A 21,102-nucleotide genomic window follows, 5' to 3' on the forward strand; every position below is an offset into this window, starting at 1 on the left:
AATTGACCAATATTCGATTTTCATACTGCTCAAAATACTGGTTAAACTACTGATTTCATCTTGAAATTTGGTGAATATTTTTCATTTTAAGGCATAGATGGGTATGCAAAGTTTCAACAAATAGATGTGTTTTGGAAAGGCTATACAAAATTTGTTACAACTTTTGTGTTGGGGTCAAATTGACCAACACTCGATTTTCATACTGCTAAAAATACTGGTTAAACTATTGATTTCATCTTAAAATTTGGTGAATATATTTTTCATTTTGAGGCATAAATGGGCATGCAAAGTTTCAATACATAGATGTGTTTTGGAAAGACTGTACCAAAATTATTACAACTTGTGTTGGGGTCAATTGACCAATATTCGATTTTCATACTGCTCAAAATACTGGTTAAACTACTGATTTCATCTTGAAATTTGGTGAATATTTTTCATTTTAAGGCATAGATGGGTATGAAAAGTTTCAACAAATAGATGTGTTTTGGAAAGGCTATACAAAATTTGTTACAACTTTTGTGTTGGGGTCAAATTGACCAACACTCAATTTTCATACTGCTAAAAATACTGGTTAAACTATTGATTTCATCTTAAAATTTGGTGAATATTTTTCATTTTGAGGCATAAATGGGCATGCAAAGTTTCAATACATAGATGTGTTTTGGAAAGGATGTACAAATTTTTTTAAAACTTTTGTGTTGGGATCAAAGTGACCAACACTCGATTTTCAAACTGCTCTAAATATTGGTTAAACTATTTATTTATTCCTGAAATGTGACCCTGGACCACAAAACCAGTCATAAGGTAAAATTTTACAAAACTGAGATGTATACATCATATGAAAGCTCAATAAATAAGCTTTCTACTGATGTATGGTTTGTTAGGATAGGACAATATTTGGCCGAGATACATCTATTTGAAAATCTGGAATCTGAGGGTGCAAAAAAATCAAAATACTGAGAAAATCACCTTTAAAGTTGTCCAAATTAAGTTCTTAACATGCATATTACTAATCAAAAATTACATTTTGATATATTTATAATAGGAACTTTACAAAACATCTTCATGGAACATGATCTTTACTTAATATGCTAATGATTTTTGGCATAAAAGAAAAATCAATAATTTTGACCCATACAATGTATTTTTGGCTATTGCTACAAATATACCCCAGCGACTTAAGACCGGTTTATATATAAATAGCAATAATAATAAAATTATTTTATTATTATTATTATATTTTATTATTTATATAATTTATTTTTTTGTAAGAAATTTATAACTTTATTCAGAAAAGCTGCGTTAAAATGATCAAAAGTGACTGTGAAGACATATATAATATAATAATATAATATAATGTTTAAAAAAAATTCAGATTTAGGTTTAGATTTTTGAAGGATTACGTGACACTGAAAATGTTAGTAATGGCTACTGAAAGTTCAGCTTTGCGTCACTGGAATAAATTGCATTTTAAAATATATTCAAATATAAAACAGCTATTTTTAACAGTCAGAATATGTCACATTTTTCTGTTTTTACTGTAGTTTTCATCAAATAAATGCAGCCTTGGTACACATAGAGGAGTTCCTTAAAAGGCATTTAAAAATCTTACCAACCCCAAAATTTTGAATGCATTAGTGTCACAGCTATCAAGTTCTGGTTCCTGCAGTTAGTATAACCCATGTTTAATAATAGAAATTTAATGGAAAAATAGTTCAATAACATGTTAAATCCCTTTCAGAGAAGGCCAGCAGTCTCCAGAGCAGTGGCAGAGGATGTACGGTCGCTGTTCGGGTAATGAGGTCTATCATATCCGTCTGGGTGACAGTATGTTCTTCAGAGAGTACAACAGCAAAAGCTTCACCTACGCAGCATTTCACGCTCACAAAAAGTAGGTTTATACACACTTTGAAACATACTAAACGTGTTGCATACTAACTTGTGCTGACAGGTTATTTTAATCTATTTGTGTGTGTAAAGATACGGGGTTTGTCTGATTGGCGTCAAAAGAGAAGATAACAAAAGCATCTTGTTGAACCCTGGACCTCGCCACATCATGTCTGCCAGCGACACCTGTTACTACATTAACATCACAAAAGAGGAAAACTCCGCCTTCATCTTCAGACAGGAAGAAGATCAGGGAAAGGGGCGAGGCCACTGCGACATTTTAAACAGCCCCTCTGGTCTTCCTGTTCATAGCATTATTGCTAGCATGGGTGAGTGAGAATTGATAGCATAGAATGAAAGAGACGGAACGTTGTCAGAGGGTTGGTTTATAATTGGTTGATTGTTTGTTTTTAGGAACGGTTGCCATGGATTTCCAGAACACAAGTCCCACTGAGAGTGGTGTCAAACTGGCTCCGCCTCTGCATCCGGAGAACGAACTAGGAAGCCGCCGCCCAAGTATAGCACCCGTTCTAGAGCTCGCTGACTCCGCCTCCTTACTGCCATGTGATCTGCTCAGCGACCAATCAGAGGATGAGGCTGGACACTCAGATGAAGATATAACAGCTAATGAGTGAGTTCATTCTGAGATTTATGAAACCTACAGGAAAAGGGGAGCTTTTTGTCATTTGTTTAGATGTCAGTTGTAGAGCTACATAATTAATAAAGGAATAAAAAACTAAAATCTTTTAGTTTGGCCAAAATGTTTGTCATTATATATCAGTACGATGATGATAAGAATAAATATAATATAATTATATAATATAATATGATGATTATTATTACTAAATAAAATATTATACAAAAACAATAAATATTACATATTACTATTAATATTATTATTAATATAATAACAGTAATATTTCACTATATATATATATATGAAGAAAAAAATATATATAGTACAAATGTTCAGTCCATATATTTAACAGCCACAGCCTTCGTGATTTTTTTATTCAATTTGTTTAATTAATCGAAATTAATCAGGAAAAAAATGATTAATCAAAAAAAAAGTTTAATGTTTAAAAGTGAAGTAGTTAAGACAGCCATAAGTAGTATTTTTGAAATTTTACAGCTGTATTGTAAAAGAAACTACAAGATTTCTATAGTAAAATGTAATAGTAGTAATATTTCTATTTTTAATTAAGATTAATTTTTTATAATAATAATAATAATAATAATAACAAAATAACAAGAATAAAAAATTGCAATTTTATTTTACAGCACAGTAAACATAATATAATTAAATAATAGTTATATAATATTAATATACATTTAGTTATAGTAATAAATTGTATTTATTATTATTAATATTGTTGTAATAAAATAATAACATTAATAATTTTACAATACAATAATTGTACATTACACGTTTTTTTACAGTATTATAAGAGTAATTTTTAATAGTCAAAACTATAGTTTATTTATTTTATTATTTTATGTAATATTAATAATATATGTATTGTATAATATATTTATTCTACAAAATGTTTGACCCAGTTGTGCTGAGGTTTAACAAACATGCAAATCTGATGTTTATTTTTCTTTGTTCTTAAATTATATTTTACAAGTATATATACTGTTTTTTTTTTGTTTTTTTGACAAACTTGTAGTCTTCATCAGAGCATGTGCATTTTCATAAAATGTTCTCCTTTTGTGTTCAACTGAGGAAGCAAAATGAAGTAAATGCTAATATTTTAATGCACACTAACCTTTTTTGGGTGTATTTTACTGTTACCTCAGTTTTGTGAAAGGATATCCCCCAAACTCTCCATACATTGGGAGCTCCCCAACCCTTTGCCATCTCCTGCCCCAGAAGGCCCATTTCTGCTGTTTACGGCTCGACCAGGTGAGCACCAGCCTCCATGTGGTACGAATGTCATCCAAATGTTGTATTTGTGTAATATGCATTGCATTGGTCCACATCAGCATGTTATATTTGTCACATATTTGCTCTTCTAGAGCTGTGAACATGTTTCCTTTGAAGACGCAAAAGCATACGGCTTCAAAAACAAGCTAATCATTGTTTCGGCTGAGACGGCAGGAAACGGCCTTTACAACTTCATAGTGCCTTTAAGGGCCTATTACAGACCCAGGCGGGAGCTCAACCCTATAGTCCTGCTGTTAGACAACCTGTAAGCAAATACACACAGATTAGTACATTCACCTAATGTGTGTTTAATAGTTCAATAGTGTTATTAATGTTTTTCACTTCCTGCAGACCTGATGACCACTTCCTTGAGGCTATATCCTGCTTCCCAATGGTGTATTATATGGGTGGCACCATTGACAAGTACAGTTAAATAAAAAAACTTATTTTTGACTAAGGCTGCATAAAATTTTTTTTAATTAAAAATGTATTTTATACAAAGAAAACCGATGCACAATTTGGCCAAAATTTGTGTAATTGTATATTAATAGTAATAATAATGATAATAAAATCAATATAATGATGATACTTATTATTATTACTAAATAAAATATTAAACAAAAGTAATACATTTTACTATTGTAATATTTCACTGTAAAAAAAAAAAATTCTAAAAAAAATAATAATAATTTTCAGTGCATTTATTTATTTAATTAAATCAAGCGTGATTTGGTGAATTAAATTTTTTTATTTTTCGAATAAAATTGTGATTGGTATTAAAAATGTGTTTTATATTTAAAAAATCAGACGAAATTTGTGTAATTATATATTAATATGACTTTCTAATAATAATAATACTGATAATAATAATCAATGTAATGATACTTATTATTATTATTATTATTATTATTACTAAATAATTATTAAACAAAAATAATAAATTTTCCTATTGTAATATTTCACTATAAAAAATAGTTCAAAATAAATCAGTGCATTTATTTATTTAAATCAAGCATGATTTGGTGAATTTTCTTTTTAAATTTTTCCAATAAAATTGTGATTGCCATTTAAAATGTGTTTTATATTTAAAACAATCTGGCCCAATTTTTTGTAATTATATTACAATTATATTTTGTAATTATATAATAATAATAATAATAATAATAATAAATACATTCAATATAATTATGATACTATTATTATTATTACTAATACTATTATTATTATTACTAAATAAATTATTAAACAAAAATAATAAATCTATTGTAATATTTCACTGTAAAAATATTTATTTAAAAACATTTTTAATAATGTTCAGTGCATTTACTTATTTAATTAAATCAAGCATGATTTGGTGAATTTTCTTATTTTTCTAATAAAATTGTGATTGTCATTTAAAATGTGTTTGTTTTATATTTAAAACAATCTGGCCATTTTTTTGTAATTATTACAATTATATTTTTTAATTCTATATAAGAATAATAATTATTATCATAAAATCAATATAATGATTATGCTTACTATTATTATTACTAAAATTATTAAACAAAAATAATAATTTTACTATTGTAATATTTCACTGTAAAAACATTTTTTTTAAACATTTTTAATAATGTTCAGTGCATTTATTTATTTAATTTATTATTTATTTAATTAAAGCATGATTTGGTGAATTTTATTTTTTTCTTTTTCTAATAAAATTGTGATTGCCATTTAAAATGTGTTTATATTTAAAACAATCTGGCCAAATTTTTTGCTATATTACAGTTATATTTTTAAATTATATAATAATTATAATAATAAAATCAATATAATGATGATACTTGCTATTATTATTGCTAAATAAATTATTAAACAAAATAATACATTTTACTATTGTAATATTTGACTGTAAAAATATTTATTTAAAAACTTTTTTTTTAAATTTCAGTGTGTTCATTTATTAAATTAAATCAAGCATTAGGAGAATTTTCTTTTCTTTTTTTCTAATAAAATTGTGATTGCAATTTATATTTCAAACAGTTTGGACAAAATTTTTGTGATTATTTATCTGTATTGCTATATTAAAAATTAAAAAAATAATTGTATAAATAAAATTACATTATACATAAATTGCATATATTTTGTAAAAAATGTAAATAAATAAAATTACATCATATATAATAAATTACATAGATTTTATGAGTAAGTAATATAAATAAGTGATAATATAATATATGATATTATATTATTAATAATCATCATTATTAAATAAAATATTATACAAATGTTATTATTGTAATATCTCACTGTAAAACAAAAAAAAGTCAAAAATAATATTTTAATTTTCAGTACATATAAATCACAGCCTTTATATTATTTATTTTAAAATTTCAATTTGTTTTATTAATCGTGCAGCCCTATCTTTGACAGACTATGTCCCTCTAAATATGGATGAACTGATTGGATGTTTGTGTGATTGACAGTTTGGACAGCCTATTGCAATGTGGCGTTCTGTATGCTGATAATCTAGTGGTGGTGGATAAAGAAAGCACTATGAGTGCAGAGGAAGACTATATGGCTGATGCTAAAACCATTGTCAACGTACAGACCATGTTCAGGTGAGACTTGAACCAACAACCTGTAATCTGTGAATACAAATTCAAATAATTTCGAGTTTCGAGTTTGCCAAATTGTAAATAATCTAATAACAGTCTCATTTTCTCGGTCTGCATCTCTTCAGGTTGTTTCCAAGTCTCAGTATAATCACAGAACTGACTCACCCATCAAACATGAGATTCATGCAGTTCAGAGCAAAGGACTGTTACTCTCTCGCCCTCTCCAAACTAGAGAAGGTGAGAGATGGAGAGATTTAATTATAAAATACTGTAGTTTTGTAGTTGGATTATTGTAAAATGTGTTTGATTGACAGAAGGAACGTGACAAAGGCTCAAATCTCGCCTTCATGTTTCGTCTTCCATTTGCTGCTGGTCGAGTCTTCAGCATCAGCATGCTGGACACACTCCTGTACCAGGTAAATATGTGTCTTTAAAAGAGGAATAATTTGTATTATGCCTAATAAAGTCAGTCACAGTGCCGTCTTGGGCAAATAGTAACTTATACAAATGCATTTGCTGACTTACATTGCATTCAAAGTATACAATGCTGTTCAAAATTTTCTGGCTGTTTAACTGTGCAGACAGATGCATTAGTAAAATTGGTTTTGGCTTTGTTTTATGATCATTTTGTGGTTTGTTTTGTACATGAGTGTTTTGTGAAGGACTACATGATCCCAATAGCCCGACTGCTGCTAGGATTGGACACCACGCCTGGATCAGGGTTCCTATGCGCTGTGAGTTGTGTGCTGTGAACACACCGTGTGTATGTGTTTAGATGTGTGTTGTGATCTATCAGTGTTTATGAACATGTTCCTGTCTATGTAGATGCGTGTATGTGAGGCTGATCTCTGGATCCGCACGTACGGGAGACTTTTCCAGAAGTTCTGCTCGTCTAGTTCAGAGATTCCCATCGGAATCTACCGCACAGAGGCACACGCGTCACCTGAGGTATCTGTATGTCTGTCTGTTCGTCCGTCTTTATCTGTTTGTCCATCCGTCTGTCCATCTTTCTCTGTCTTTCTGTCTGTCTGTCCGTCTTTATATGCCTGCCCATCCATATGTCTGTCTGTCTGTCTGTCCATCTGTCTATCTATCAGTCTGTCTAACCATCCATCAATCTATCTGTCTACCTATTTATCTGTCTGTCTGCATATCTATTTATCTGTCTGTCTGTCTCTCTGTCCATCTATCGTCCGTCTTTATCTGTCCGTCTGTCCATATTTTTCTGTCTGTCCATACATATTTATCTATCTGTCCATCAGTCTATCTATCTATCTGTCTGTCTGTCTTTACCTTTCTGTCCGTCTATCTGTCTGTCCATCCGTCCATCCATCTAGCCGTCTGTCTGTCCATCCATCCATCCATCCATCCATCTAGCCATCTGTCTGTCAATCAATTCATCTATCTTATCTGTCTATCCATCCGTCTGTCTCTCTGTCTATCTGTCTGTCCGTCCGTCCATCCATCCTCATCTGTCTGTCAGTCTTTGTCTGTCCATCCATCTATCTGTCTGTCCATCCATCCATCTATCTGTCTGTCTATCCATCTATCCGTCCATCCATCCGTCCATCCATCCGTCCATCCATCCATCCATCCATCCATCTATCTATCCATCTATCTATCTATCTATCTATCTATCTATCTATCTATCTATCTATCTATCTATCTATCTATCTATCTATCTATCTATCTATCTATCTATCTATCTGTCTATCTGTCTGTCTGTCTGTCTGTCTGTCTGTCTGTCTGTCTGTCTATCCATCCATCCGTCTATCCATCCGTCTATCCATCCGTCTATCCATCCGTCTATCCATCCGTCTATCCGTCTATCTATCTATCTATCTATCTATCTATCTATCTATCTATCTATCTATCTATCTATCTATCTATCTATCTATCTATCTATCTATCTATCTGTCTGTCTGTCTATCTGTCTGTCTGTCTGTCTGTCTGTCTGTCTGTCTGTCTGTCTATCTGTCTATCTGTCCGTCTTTATCTGTCCATCTGTCCATTCATCTATCTGTCTGTCTATCTGTCTATCCATCTTTATCTGTCTGTCAGTCCATCTTTTTCTGTCTATCTATCCATCTGTCTATCTATCTATCCATCAGTCCATCTGTCTGTCTTTATCTGTCTATCCATCCGTCCATCTATCTGTCTGTCTGTCCATCCGTCTGTCCATCCATCTAGCCGTCTGTCTATCCATCTTTATCTGTCTGTCCGTCGTCTCTCCGTCCATATATCTGTCTGTCTATCCGTCCGTCTGTCTTTATATGTCTGTCTGTCTGTCCATCCGTCCATCTATCTATCTATCTATCTATCTGTACTTGTGTGGTCAGTCTCTGCCCACCTAATATTCTTTTCTTTCGTTTTCATGGCGGTGCTATTAATAATTTCCATTGTATTTTGTGTTACTATGGTTACTGTTGCCGCCAGTTTCAAGGCTCCGTCAGCATTGAGGGGTTAAACGACACCAGGGATAAGGGGGAGGAGTCAAAGATCCTCACCCGGAGTTCCTCCAGCAGTGACCAATCAGAGCACCCACTCCTGAGAAAGAAGAGCATGCATTGGACCAGGCGTCTCAGTAGGCGGAGCGTGAAGAGGAGCGACTCCTCCCTCAGCTCCATCCAGCAGCGTCTGGGCGTGTTACGCCGCTCAGAAAGGGAGGAGCTCACGGAACTGGTCAGGAATCGCATGCAGCACTTGGGCCTGCACACAGCTGGATACAGTGAGCCTTTTTTGTCAGAAATTAAACTTCCAGGCATTCATTTTGATCCTAAATATTTATATTTTCCTCTTTTTCATTCTCATATAGAAGATGTCACAAATCTAACAGCCAGTGATGTGATGAACCGAGTTAATTTGGGGTATTTGCAAGGTAAACACCCTCTACCATGAATAGTTTGCTCCAGGGGTTTATTTATTCTTTTCATGGTATCCTATCCAGATATATTCAGTTATAGAAGATAAAATAGGAAATTATAGAAAGAAGGTGATGCAAACCAGATGCAACCTATATGACTGCAACTATTTTAATTCATTATTACTCCTAGTCAATGATAGTGCTTGTTTTTGAATTGCTACATAGCACATAACAAGTTATAGCATCTTATATTGTAGCCCAAAGTCTCTTATCTAGATGTTAAAGTGCTTCATATTTTCCTGTGGAGCTTTAACCAAATCCACATGTTTGAGTGACAGGTGTGTTCACCAATCTCTGTTGCAGATGAGTTGAATGACCAGCAGAACTCCATCTCATATGTGCTAATAAACCCCGCCCCTGACACGCTGCTGCAGCTCAATGATGTTGTGTATGTAGCACATCCTGACACATACACACATTTAACTGGTGTTATCTTAAATTGTAGGCGTTAACCGATTAAAATCATAAATGTTAAAAAGACTACTATTCAGAAATATTCAGATAATTTTTGGGGGCTACTTCATTATGATAACCGTATTGTTTTTGGCAGCTAGAACTATATCAAGTCATTTTCTCTAATTAAAATAAAGCTGACATAAAATAAAATATTTTAAACATAAACCAGGGTTATTATAGTTAACTAAAACTGAAATTAAATCTAAATTAAAACCACTGAAACTAAATAAAATCATTACTTGAAATAACAATTCTTATTTCAGTTTGTTGACTTAACTTGTATTATAGTAACTAAAAATAAAACTGAAATAAAAATTAATTAAACTAAAATGTAATATTATAATAAAATAAAAAATACATATATTTAGTTTAACTATATTTATTTTAAAATTGAAGTAAAAATTATTTAAAAACTATATAGACAGAAAACAAAAACTACTAAAAAAATGATAGAAACAGCAGAATTACTAAAACTTTCCAGTTAAAATTAAAAATTAAAACTTAAATGTAATACTATGATAAAATAATGATAGATTGGTTAAATAGCATTTACATTAACATAAATATTAAAACTTAAACAAAAATCATAATGAAAACTGAAAAATATAAAAATAAAAAGCTTGAAATAAAATAAACATTAACTTAAATAAAATATTTTTAAAAATTCTCATTTTGATTTAATTTAATTTGTACTATAATAATTAAAACTAAAACTGAAGTAAAACGTATTAAAAACTATATAGACAGAAAAAATGACAGAAACACACAACAAAATTACTAAAACTTTGTTTAAATGCTAAAATTCATGCTTTTCTCAATAAGACCACCCAAAAAAAATCCCCCAAATGTAGCCCATTCCATGTTTTACTATTGTAAACCATGTTTATGGTGACATTTGGTCATATGTGACCCTGGACCACAAAACCAGTCTTAAGGTTAGATTTTACAAAACTGATATACACATGAAAGCTCAATAAATAAGCTTTCTATTGGTGTATAGTTTGTTAGGATAGGACAATATTTGGCCGAGATACATCTATTTGAAAATCTGGAATCTAAGGGTGCAAAAAAATCAAAATACTGAGAAAATCACCTTTAAAGTTGTCCAAATCAAGTTCTTAACAATGCATATTACTAATCAAAAATTACATTTTGATAGGTTTACAGTAGAATTTTACAAAAAATCTTAATGTAACATGATCTTTACTTAATTTCCTAATGATTTTTGACATAAAAGAAAAATCAATAATTTTGACCCATACAATGTATTTTTGGCTATTGCTACAAATATGCCCCAGCGACTTAAGACTGGTTTTGTGGTCCAGGGTCACATATTTATGTGTTTATGGGTGTGTGTCAAGTTTAAGCAACTTTACTGCAACATTTGTCCCTCATAAAGACACCAAAACCTGATGCACACTGTTCTACTCACAAACATCTCAGTGTCAAGAATCACACTGTCAAAAACATAAACCAAAGTCCTCTTTATGTTCTGCAGGTTTCTGATCCGTCCGGATCCACTGGCTCATGTACCCGAAGCACCACCAGCACAAACCCGACGGTGCCGGTCCACGACTGACACACCAGAGCTCAACAAGATTTAATTGGTCAGAACTACATCATATGCCAAAAGCCATGATAGAACTGGACTATAAAGAGCTGTCGGCACTTTAAGCTTTTTTCGCTCATATAAGCTCTTGCTCTTAGATTCATCAGTGATATTATGGTCTGAACACTGCTTATAATACAAATAGATTTGTGAAATATTGTGCAGTTAAGTCGAAGTTCATGTTCCGTCAGAAAAAGAGGGTTACAGTTGAAGTCAAAAGTTTACATACACCTTGCAGAATCTGCAAAATGTTAATTATTCAACCAGAATAAGAGGGATCTTACAAAAATACGTGTTATGTTTTATTTAGCATTGACCTGAAATTCACATAAAAGACATTACATATAGTCCACAGGAGAAAATAATAGTTGAATTTATCAAAACAACCCTGTTCAAGTTTACATACACTTGATTCTTAATCCTGTGTTTTAACCTGAATGATCCACAGCTTTGTTTTTTTATTTAGTGATAGTTGTTCATGAGTCCCTTGTTTGTCCTGAACAGTTAAACTGCCTGCTGTTCTTCAGAAAAATCCTTCAGGTCCCACCAGTTTGTTGGTTTTTCAGCATTTTTGTGTATTTGAACCCTTTCCAACAATGACTTGATGATTTTGAGATCTTTTCACACTGAGGACAGCTTTTTTAATTTGAAGATCAGGGTCAATTTAACTTTTGTCTTTCTAGAAACATCTAATTATCTTATGTAGCTTCTGAAAGGCAGTACGCAGTACTACAAAAATAATAAGATATTTAGGCAAAAAAAAAGAAAAAATGTACACACCTTCTTTCTGTTCAAAAGTTTTCACCCCCGTCTCTTAATGTATGTTTTTTCTTTCTGGAGCATCAGAGAGTGTTTATACCTTCTGTAATAGTTGCATATGAGTCCATTTGTCCTCAGTGTGAAAAGAAGGATCTCAAAATCATACAGTCATTGTTGAAAAGGGTTCAAATACAGAAAAATGCTGAAAAACAAAGAATTTGTGGGACCTGAAGGATTTTTCTTAAGAACAGCAGGCAGGGAGACTCATGAACAATTATAACTGAAAATTATAACAAAAAAAAAAAAAGCTGTGGATCATTCATGTAACAACACAGTATTAAAAATCAAGCGTATGTAAACTTTTGAACGGGTCATTTCAACTATTATTTTCTATTGTGGACTATATAGAAACGTCTTTTATGTGAAATATCTTATTCAGGTCACTACTGAATAAAAAATAACATGCATTTTGTATGATCCCTCTTATTTGTCTTAAGTAGCATGGGTATATTTGTAGCAATAGCCAAAATCACATTGTATGGGTCCAAATTATCAATTTTTCTTTTATGCCAAAAATCAATAGGATATTAAATAAAGATCATGTTCCATGAAGATATTGTGTATATTTCCTACCATAAATATCAAAACCTATTTTTTGATTAGTAATATTCATTGCTAAGAACTTAATTTGCAAAACTAAGGCAATTTTATCAATATTTTGATTTTTTTGCACCCTCAGATTTTTAAATAAGTTTATCTCGGCCAAATATTGTCCTATCCTAACAATCCATAATCAATCCTATCCTCAATCTGAAAAAAAAAAATATATATATAACCCTTATGACTGGTTTTGTGGTCCACGGTCACATTTTGGTCAAATAATTAACATTTTGCAGATTCTGCAAGGTGTATGTAAACTTTTGACCTCAGCTGTATTTACCCAGCGCAGTAACAAACGCACAAATCAGACACTAGAGGGCGATAATGTCAGCATAAAAACTGATTGCAGTCATGCAGTTATCCTTGTTATTTGGAGAGTCAGGTTTTTGCTGTTGTAATGCAGGCATGCATTTCTCATTACGTTTTCATGTTTGTTTATTGCCTTACAGTGTTTTGCATTAAGGAAGATCACAAGCAGACTTATTAATTCTTTACAGCGGCAACAAAAAGCATTTAAAAATGACATTGCATTAGACAAAATATCAAACAAAGTAGCATTTATTTTGACGAAAGATGCACCGTTTAAAGACAGAATCACTTAAAGGAGAACTTCACCTAAAAATGAACATTTGCTGACAATGTACTCGCCCTCAGGCTATCCAAGATGTAGATGAGTTTGTTTCTTCATCAGATTTGGAGAAATGTAGCATCACTCGCCTACCAGTGGATCCTCTGCAGTGAATGGGTGCCGTCAGAATGAGAGTCCAAACAGCTGATAAAAACATCACAAGTAATCCAAACCGCTCTAGTGCATCAATTAACATCTTGTGAAACCAAAAGATGCATGCTTGTAAGAAACAAATCCATCAGTTTTAACTTTAAACCGTCACTTCTGGCTAAAATATTATGCGTAATATTCGATTCCCCAGTGAAAAAGTCATCTTGTCTGAATCAGGAGAGAAATATGCATAGATCAAACACCATTTTTAAGCCAAAACAGTTTAAAACAGCTCTAAACAAATATGTGGGTGGATTTTGATGTGACCTTTTTACTGCAAGAAACGTAATTATGGATTATGGACTAATATTTTGGCCAGAAGCTATGCTTTAAAGTTAAAACACCTTAATGATGGATTTGTTTCTTACAAACACACAGCTTTTGGCTTCACAAGATGTTAATTGATGGACTGGAGCAGTGTGGATTACTTTTGATGTTTTTATCGGCTGTTTGGACTTTAATTCTGACGGCACCCATTCACTGCAGAGGATCCATTGGTGAGCATGTGATGTAATGCTGCATTTCTCCAAATCTGATGAAGAAACAAACCCGTTTACATTTTGCATGGCCTGAGGGAAGTACATTTTAAGCAAATCTTCCTTTTTTGGGTGAACTATTCCTTTAAATGTCTATTTTTTTGGAGTCACTGCATTGCATATTACCTCCATTCTAGTCATTATTATAATTATCGCTGTGCACATTTGGTTAGTTTTCAATTAGTCTAAGTTACACACCAGTAATAATGAAACGTGCAATGTGTTGATATTGTAATTATAATGTATAATGTATTTACATAGAGCGTAATTTGTACGTCAGATATTTTTGTGATTTTGGTGCCTTTTGGAATTAAAGTGTTTAATGCATATGTTTTTTTTTAGGTCGTGTGTGAGAGAAAGAACGTTTAATAGTGCTGTAAGGTGTGTCCATTTGGAAGTACTACTCATGATCATGTGAGAGTGGGAATAAGAGCGAGTGCCAGCAATGTGGGGTACAAACACACACATGCACACACACTGCTGAGAAAAGCAGTTTCGGTCGACAGGTCTGAGCAAGAGGGTGAGACTGGGAGGCGTGTGAACGGCAAGGTGTGTGTAAGGAAAAATTTATGGAAAAGTGTGTGTGCTTGTTTTCTTAAGAGTGATGAATTATTGGATTTAAGTGGGAACATTTTCAACGTAATGCTCTCTCTCTCTCTCTCTCTCTCTCTCTCTCTCTTGCTCACTTTCTAACTATGAGTTATGGGTGATTCTTCAGTTGGGGGTTAATTTTCAGGCCCCATAGTGCAATATATATACATATAGAGATATATATATATATATATATATATATATGTATATATATTGATGTCGATATGAATATATAATATATAAATGAATATATAAAATAAAATGAGTGAATATATATATATATATATATATATATATATATATTATGTTTTTAATTTTTTGTTTTGATTTAGATTTTGTACAATATAGTTCTATAAAATTTTAAACATCTTTAAAACAAATTTAGGTTGAAGTAATTTTCATTTCACAAAATTTGAATACAATATATTTATATCTATAAAAAATTAAATACAAATTTAATTTGTTCATTTTCATTTTTCACGTTTTTTGGTCATTTTTGTGTAAAAATTAAATGTAAATATATATATATAAATACATTTAAAATGATAAATTTTCTCTATATATGTACACATACAGACAATTTACTTGCATATGTAAATTTTCTTATTAATTCTATATTTAAATGTATATGTAAATATAGAACATTTATAATATATATATATATATATATATATATATATATATAATTTTTTTTTTTTTTATATCATCAGTACTTTAAATTTTAATTAAAAAAACAGTTACCACTTTACACTTTTTTTCCTATATTAAAAGTTTCGAAACTTATAATTACTGTTATAACAGGAAATAGGAACAATATTACAACAAATGAATTTCATAAATCATATTTCAGTTTGTGGTTTCATTTCTGTGTTTAAAGTAGGCAAAAGTGTTTCCAAATGGAGGCAAATCAATGTGCGTTTAATATAAACACTGTGTTTGTTTGTTAAGAAAAGCATTTTTTATCTGCAATCTTCCCAGCAAATGGTGCAGAAAAAGACCTCCTTAAGCTATGAACAATTCCATAAACCCTTAATTCTCAAATTAGACAACAAACAGTGATTAATAATGAGCCAGACACAAAACAGGGTGTCAGATGAGTGGACAGGAGTGGTTCGTGTCACGTTTCATTGTTCTTCTGTGAGAAGCTCTGCGATACTAATCTCTTCATCCTGTGGAGGTGTTTTGTGATCGTAGCATGTCATTAGCTGGAGTGTGACGGCCTCAGGCCCAAACCTGCACCTCAGATCACCTGAGGCTGTGCTCTTTAGCATCGTTGCTCACGCCCACAAACACGCCCGCTGCGTTTATTTGTGCCGTTTCACACGGCCTGACATACTGTGCGCATGCAATGCAGACATGTGTGCACACGCGTGTGATAAACACATGGACGTGTATGAGAAGGATGCACAGTGTGTGTGTGTGTGTGTGTGTGTGTGTGTGTGTGTGTGTGTGTGTGTGTGTGTGTGTGTGTGTGTGTATGTGTGTACCTGGTATTCATCACGTTGTGGGGACCAAATGTCCCCACAAGGATAGTAATACCAGTAGATTTTGACCTTGTGGGGACATTTCTTAGGTCCCCATGAGGAAACAGGCTTATAAATCATGCACAATGACTTTTTTTGAGGAAGTAAAAGTATGCACAATCTCCTGTGCGGGCTAGGTTTAGGTGTAGGGTAGGTGTAGGGCGATAGAAAATACGGTTTGTACAGTATAAAAACCATTACGCCTATGGAATGTCCCCATAAAACATGTAAACCCAACATGTGTGTGTGTGTGTGTGTGTGTGTGTGTGTGTGTGTGTGTGTGTGTGTGAGAGAGAGAGAGAGAGAGAGAGAAAGAGAGAGAGAGAAATAGGGTGGACAGACGTCACATCTGTCGCAGTGTCTCCTGAGACATCAGACCATGAGAACCAACTTGTCTCCAACACACACTCACACACATACACACAAACTCCTCCTTCAAAGAGCAAAAGGTCAGTGTCACTGACTGAATTTTGGCCTCAAACACACACACACACACACACACACACACACACACACACAGAGCATTGAAGTCAAAAGTTTCCATACACCTTGCAGAATTTGCAAAATGTTAATTATTTCACTAAAATAAAAGGGATCAAACCAAATGCATGTTATTTTTTATTTAGTACTGACCTGAATAAGATATTTCACATAAAAGATGTTTAAACATAGTCCACAAGAGAAAATAATTGAATTTATAAAAATGACCCTGTTTGAAAGCAAGCATACGCTTGATTCTTAATACTTTGTTTTTACCGGAATGTTCCACAGCTGTTTTTTTTTTTTTTTTTTTTTTGTTAAGTGATGGTTGTTCATGAGTCCTTTGTTTGTCCTAAACTTCTGAGACACCTTTCAGGTCCCACAAATTCTTTGATTTTTCAGCATTTTAGTGTATCTGAACCCTTTCCAACAATGACTATATGATTTTGAGATCCATCTTTTCACTCTGAGGACAACTGAGGGACTCATATACAGTACAGATATCTTACCAGAAAATTACTTTGGTAGAAGTTGAAGTCACCATTTAGAATATTACTTGAGTACAAGTCTTAAAGTATGTGATATTTATTGTATTTAAGTACAAAAAGTATTTTTTTAATCTTAAATGTACTTAAGTATTGAAAGTAAAAGCACACGTACAAGTAAATGCAAAATTTTTTTCACAATTGGCAGTTTATATCATACATTTCTGAGAAAAAACGTCCGAATTATCAGTTTATATTGAAATTCTGACTTTATTTCTCACAATTGTGAGTTTGTATCACCCAATTCAGAGAAAAAAAATTTCAGACTTGCGAGACACAAACTTGCAGTTGTGAGGAAAAAAGTCAGAATTGTGAATTTTATCTCGCAATTCTGACTTTTTATCATAAAATTCACAGTTCTGACTTATGAGTTTATAAACTTTGTGTTTGCTCACGAAAACGTTTGTGACAGAAAGAGAAATTTCAATGCAAGTGCATCATTTTTTTGAGGGACAGGCAATATTCTTGTGAGCAAACACTTTCTAGATAGAACACAATACTTTGTGAGATCTTTTTTTTTTTCATAGTTTTGCAAAATTAAGAAAAACAAACTTTTTTCTCACAGTTGCGAGTTTACATCTCAATTCTGACTGACATCCTGACTTCTGACTATTTTGTGGTAGATAACAAATATGCTTCGGGAAATGAATCAGAATGAAAGTATACATATTAAGTAGGAAATGTAGTGGAGTAAAAGTAATAGTAGGTTGAAAAATAAAAACTGAAAAAGTAAAATACAGATACTCCCAAAAGTACTGTAACGAAGCATTATTACTTCGTTACATTACACCACTGGTTCAAATGGTCACTGATGCTTTAGAAGGAAACACAATGCATTAAAAGCCGGGGGGTGAAAACTTTTGAACAGAATGAAGATGTGTGAATTTTTTTGCTTATTTTACATAAATATCATATTTTTTAAATTTAGTACTGTCGTTAAGAGGCTACAGAAGATACTTACATGTTTCCAAGAAGACAAAATAAGTTAAATTTACCCTGATCTTCAAATTCAAAAGTTTTCACTCCCCGGCTCTTAATGCATTGTTTTTCCTTCTGAAGCATCAGTGAGTGTTTGAACCTTTTGAAATAGTTGCATATGAGTCCTTCAGTTGTCCTCAGTGTGAAAAGGTGAATCTTAAAATCATACATTGTTGGAAAGGGTTCAAATACACAAAAATGCTGCAAAACTAAAGAATTTGTGGGACCTGAGGTACTTTTCTGAAGAACAGCAGACAGTTTAACTGTTCAGGACAAACAAGGGACTCATAAACAACTATCACTAAACAAAAAGAAACGCAGCCGTGGATCATTCAGGCAACAACACAGTATTAAGAATCAAGCGTGTGTAAACTTTTTATGAATTCAACTATTATTTTCTCTTGTGGACTATATGTAAACATCTTTTAAGTGAAATATTTTATTCAGGTGAGTACTAAATAAAAAATAACATGCATTTTGTATGATCCCTCTCAAGTTAGTAAAATAACATTTTGCAGATTCTGCAAAATTTAACTTCAACTTGTAAGTGTGTTATAATTGATTCTGATTGGTCAATTAGTCAAACATTTTAGGGACTAATTAACTGCTAGTTTTAAGTCTCTTTTCCACAAAATATGAAGCAGCACAACTGTTTTTAACATTTATAATAATCATAAATGTTTTTTGAGCAGCACATTAACATTAGAATGATTTCTGAAGGATCATGTGATGCTGAAGACTAGAGTAATGATGCTGAAAATTCAGCTTAGGTCACAGGAAATAAATTACATCTTAACATATATTTACATAGAACACAGCTATTTTAAATCATAATAATATTTCACAATTTTAACGATTTTACTGTATTTTAGATCAACTAAATCCAGCCTTGGTGAGCAAAAGAGACTTCTACTTAGTCTTTAAGTCTCATCAATCAGCCAAATCCATGTTAAAGCCCCACTAAGTAACTTTTCCGTCAACGCTCCCTCTACAGGTTGGAAGCGGAATTGTCCATTACCGCTGTCGTAAATAATTTAGCCTACCGTCGCGTCACATGCACGTTATTTGTTTGGAGGCTATCCAGGACCGGCTTTGGAAATAACGATGTCCAGTGACAAGGTAGAGTATGTTGTATGACTTTGTAAAAGCATGAAAACCTTTTGTGAAGCCTGCCGTAAAGCAAGTCGAATTTGTAGTCTCATTTGAACTACAAAACCGCGACCCGACGACCCAAACTTACATAGTGCTGTTATGGCTGATAGAGGGTCGCAAAGCGAATACGAAAGTGCCGTTTCACCCAGTTATGAGTTGATGAACCACTGACACGAGTTCGGAAACATTATTTTAAGGTAAAAAAAGTTACTTAGTGGGGCTTTAATGTACTTTATATGAAATTCTTGTGAAGTGGTTGAATTTCTTGCTTCTCAACTCAAGTGTGTTTGGGGTCATGTTTCATGTCTTTTTGCATCAGAATTCCAGTGAGGGTCTAACAGGGTGTGTGTGTTGTAGTGTCAGGTTCAGAGGACTGTCAGCTTGCACGGCCTTTAACCATTAAACACATTAGCATTTAGCGTGGTTAGCATTTCACTACAGCAGCTGTCTGCTACAAGTGGCCCTAATGCAGGTCACACTCACTAGTATATAAATACACACATAAACAAATCACACAAACATGCAAGAATAAATTTATCCAGGCAGACAGCAACACATTCATTCACATAAACCTATTTATACTTCCCATTTTCCCAGTTTGGGTTTGATTTTTATTTTAGGTGTTCATTTTTAAACCCTATTGTAATTGTTAGAATGGTCACGGAATCTCCATGTGAAACTGATCGTGCAGACCAAACCGTAAGTCGTAGGGACTTGAAACTTGGAGAGATGGTAGCACTCTCACCGCCTACAATGTGACCAAGTTTCGCCCCAATCGGCCTGATGGGGGCACTACAGTGATCAAAAGTATGAAATCGCTCATAACTCCTATAATTTTGGGGTATTTCGCATTTTTTGAAAAACTACTTTTGCAAACTAGTCATAGCTTTTTCACCCAATCAGGACTAAACAAGTGAAGAAACATTCTCTGGAGAGCGAATATCAATAGTTATCAAAAAAAAGTTTAACTTTTGACTCACTGTTGAAAAGGGACGTCAAAACGTTTGAAAGGGGCAGGCCACTTTTAGTAAAATGCCTATAGCTCCAGAACGAAATGAGATATCTGTATTATGTAAGAACTCAATCTGAGGTCACAGGAAAAAAATTGCTGAGCTTGGCCACTTGGTGGCACTATTAAGAAGAAAGAAGAAAACATATAAATGGCTATAAGTGTGCAACTATTTGTCCTTTCAACATGAAAATTGGTGTGAACTGTCTTGGTCCAAGGTGCCACAAGTGTCTATAAGGACATTTGCGTATCTCAAAAAATGTGTCCTCCATTAGCCAATGGAGTTTGACCACCTGTTAGACAGGGTTAACGGAGGCCGATTGGAACAAAGCTTGGTGGGCCTGTTTGACTCACAGCCCCAAAGGTCTGAGAGAAATTTGAAAGAAATCGGCAACTGGGGGAGGCGATATCGCATTTTTCAAGGGGGTAAACGATTGTACGCCACGCAATATTCATATCACATGATAGAGCTCCTCATTCCAGACAACTTTGCCTCTATAACCACTGCTGTCAATCAAATCGTTTGTTAAATGATTGAGATGATGTCAAAAAACTACTTTTGCAAACTTGGGTTTTTTGCACAATCTGTCACAGTAGTACAATTTGTCTCTGGACTCTCTAAGTCAATAGTTAAAAAATAAATAAATTGAAATTCACCCTTTGAGAGGCTATAACGGGGTTGTTTGAAGTGT

At 32.8% G+C, this 21,102-nt stretch overlaps 1 protein-coding gene across 1 annotated transcript in view; it reads left to right on the plus strand.

The window, feature by feature from the left end:
* Positions 1-14,447, plus strand: part of kcnt1a (potassium sodium-activated channel subfamily T member 1a) — a 29,506-nt gene extending 15,059 nt beyond the window's left edge. The window contains exons 18-30 of the mRNA XM_073824690.1: positions 2,302-2,518; positions 3,688-3,793; positions 3,907-4,079; positions 4,166-4,237; positions 6,280-6,414; positions 6,537-6,648; positions 6,726-6,827; positions 7,062-7,145; positions 7,237-7,359; positions 8,848-9,139; positions 9,227-9,289; positions 9,638-9,722; positions 11,289-14,447. Coding sequence (XP_073680791.1) covers positions 2,302-2,518; positions 3,688-3,793; positions 3,907-4,079; positions 4,166-4,237; positions 6,280-6,414; positions 6,537-6,648; positions 6,726-6,827; positions 7,062-7,145; positions 7,237-7,359; positions 8,848-9,139; positions 9,227-9,289; positions 9,638-9,722; positions 11,289-11,394 — 1,670 coding nt within the window. The 3' untranslated portion in view covers positions 11,395-14,447. The remainder of the gene's footprint in view (positions 1-2,301; positions 2,519-3,687; positions 3,794-3,906; positions 4,080-4,165; positions 4,238-6,279; positions 6,415-6,536; positions 6,649-6,725; positions 6,828-7,061; positions 7,146-7,236; positions 7,360-8,847; positions 9,140-9,226; positions 9,290-9,637; positions 9,723-11,288) is intronic.
* The last annotated feature ends 6,655 nt before the right edge of the window (positions 14,448-21,102 follow it).

This window comes from Garra rufa, chromosome 19 (assembly GCF_049309525.1).
Source record: "Garra rufa chromosome 19, GarRuf1.0, whole genome shotgun sequence".
Taxonomy (NCBI): domain Eukaryota; kingdom Metazoa; phylum Chordata; class Actinopteri; order Cypriniformes; family Cyprinidae; genus Garra; species Garra rufa.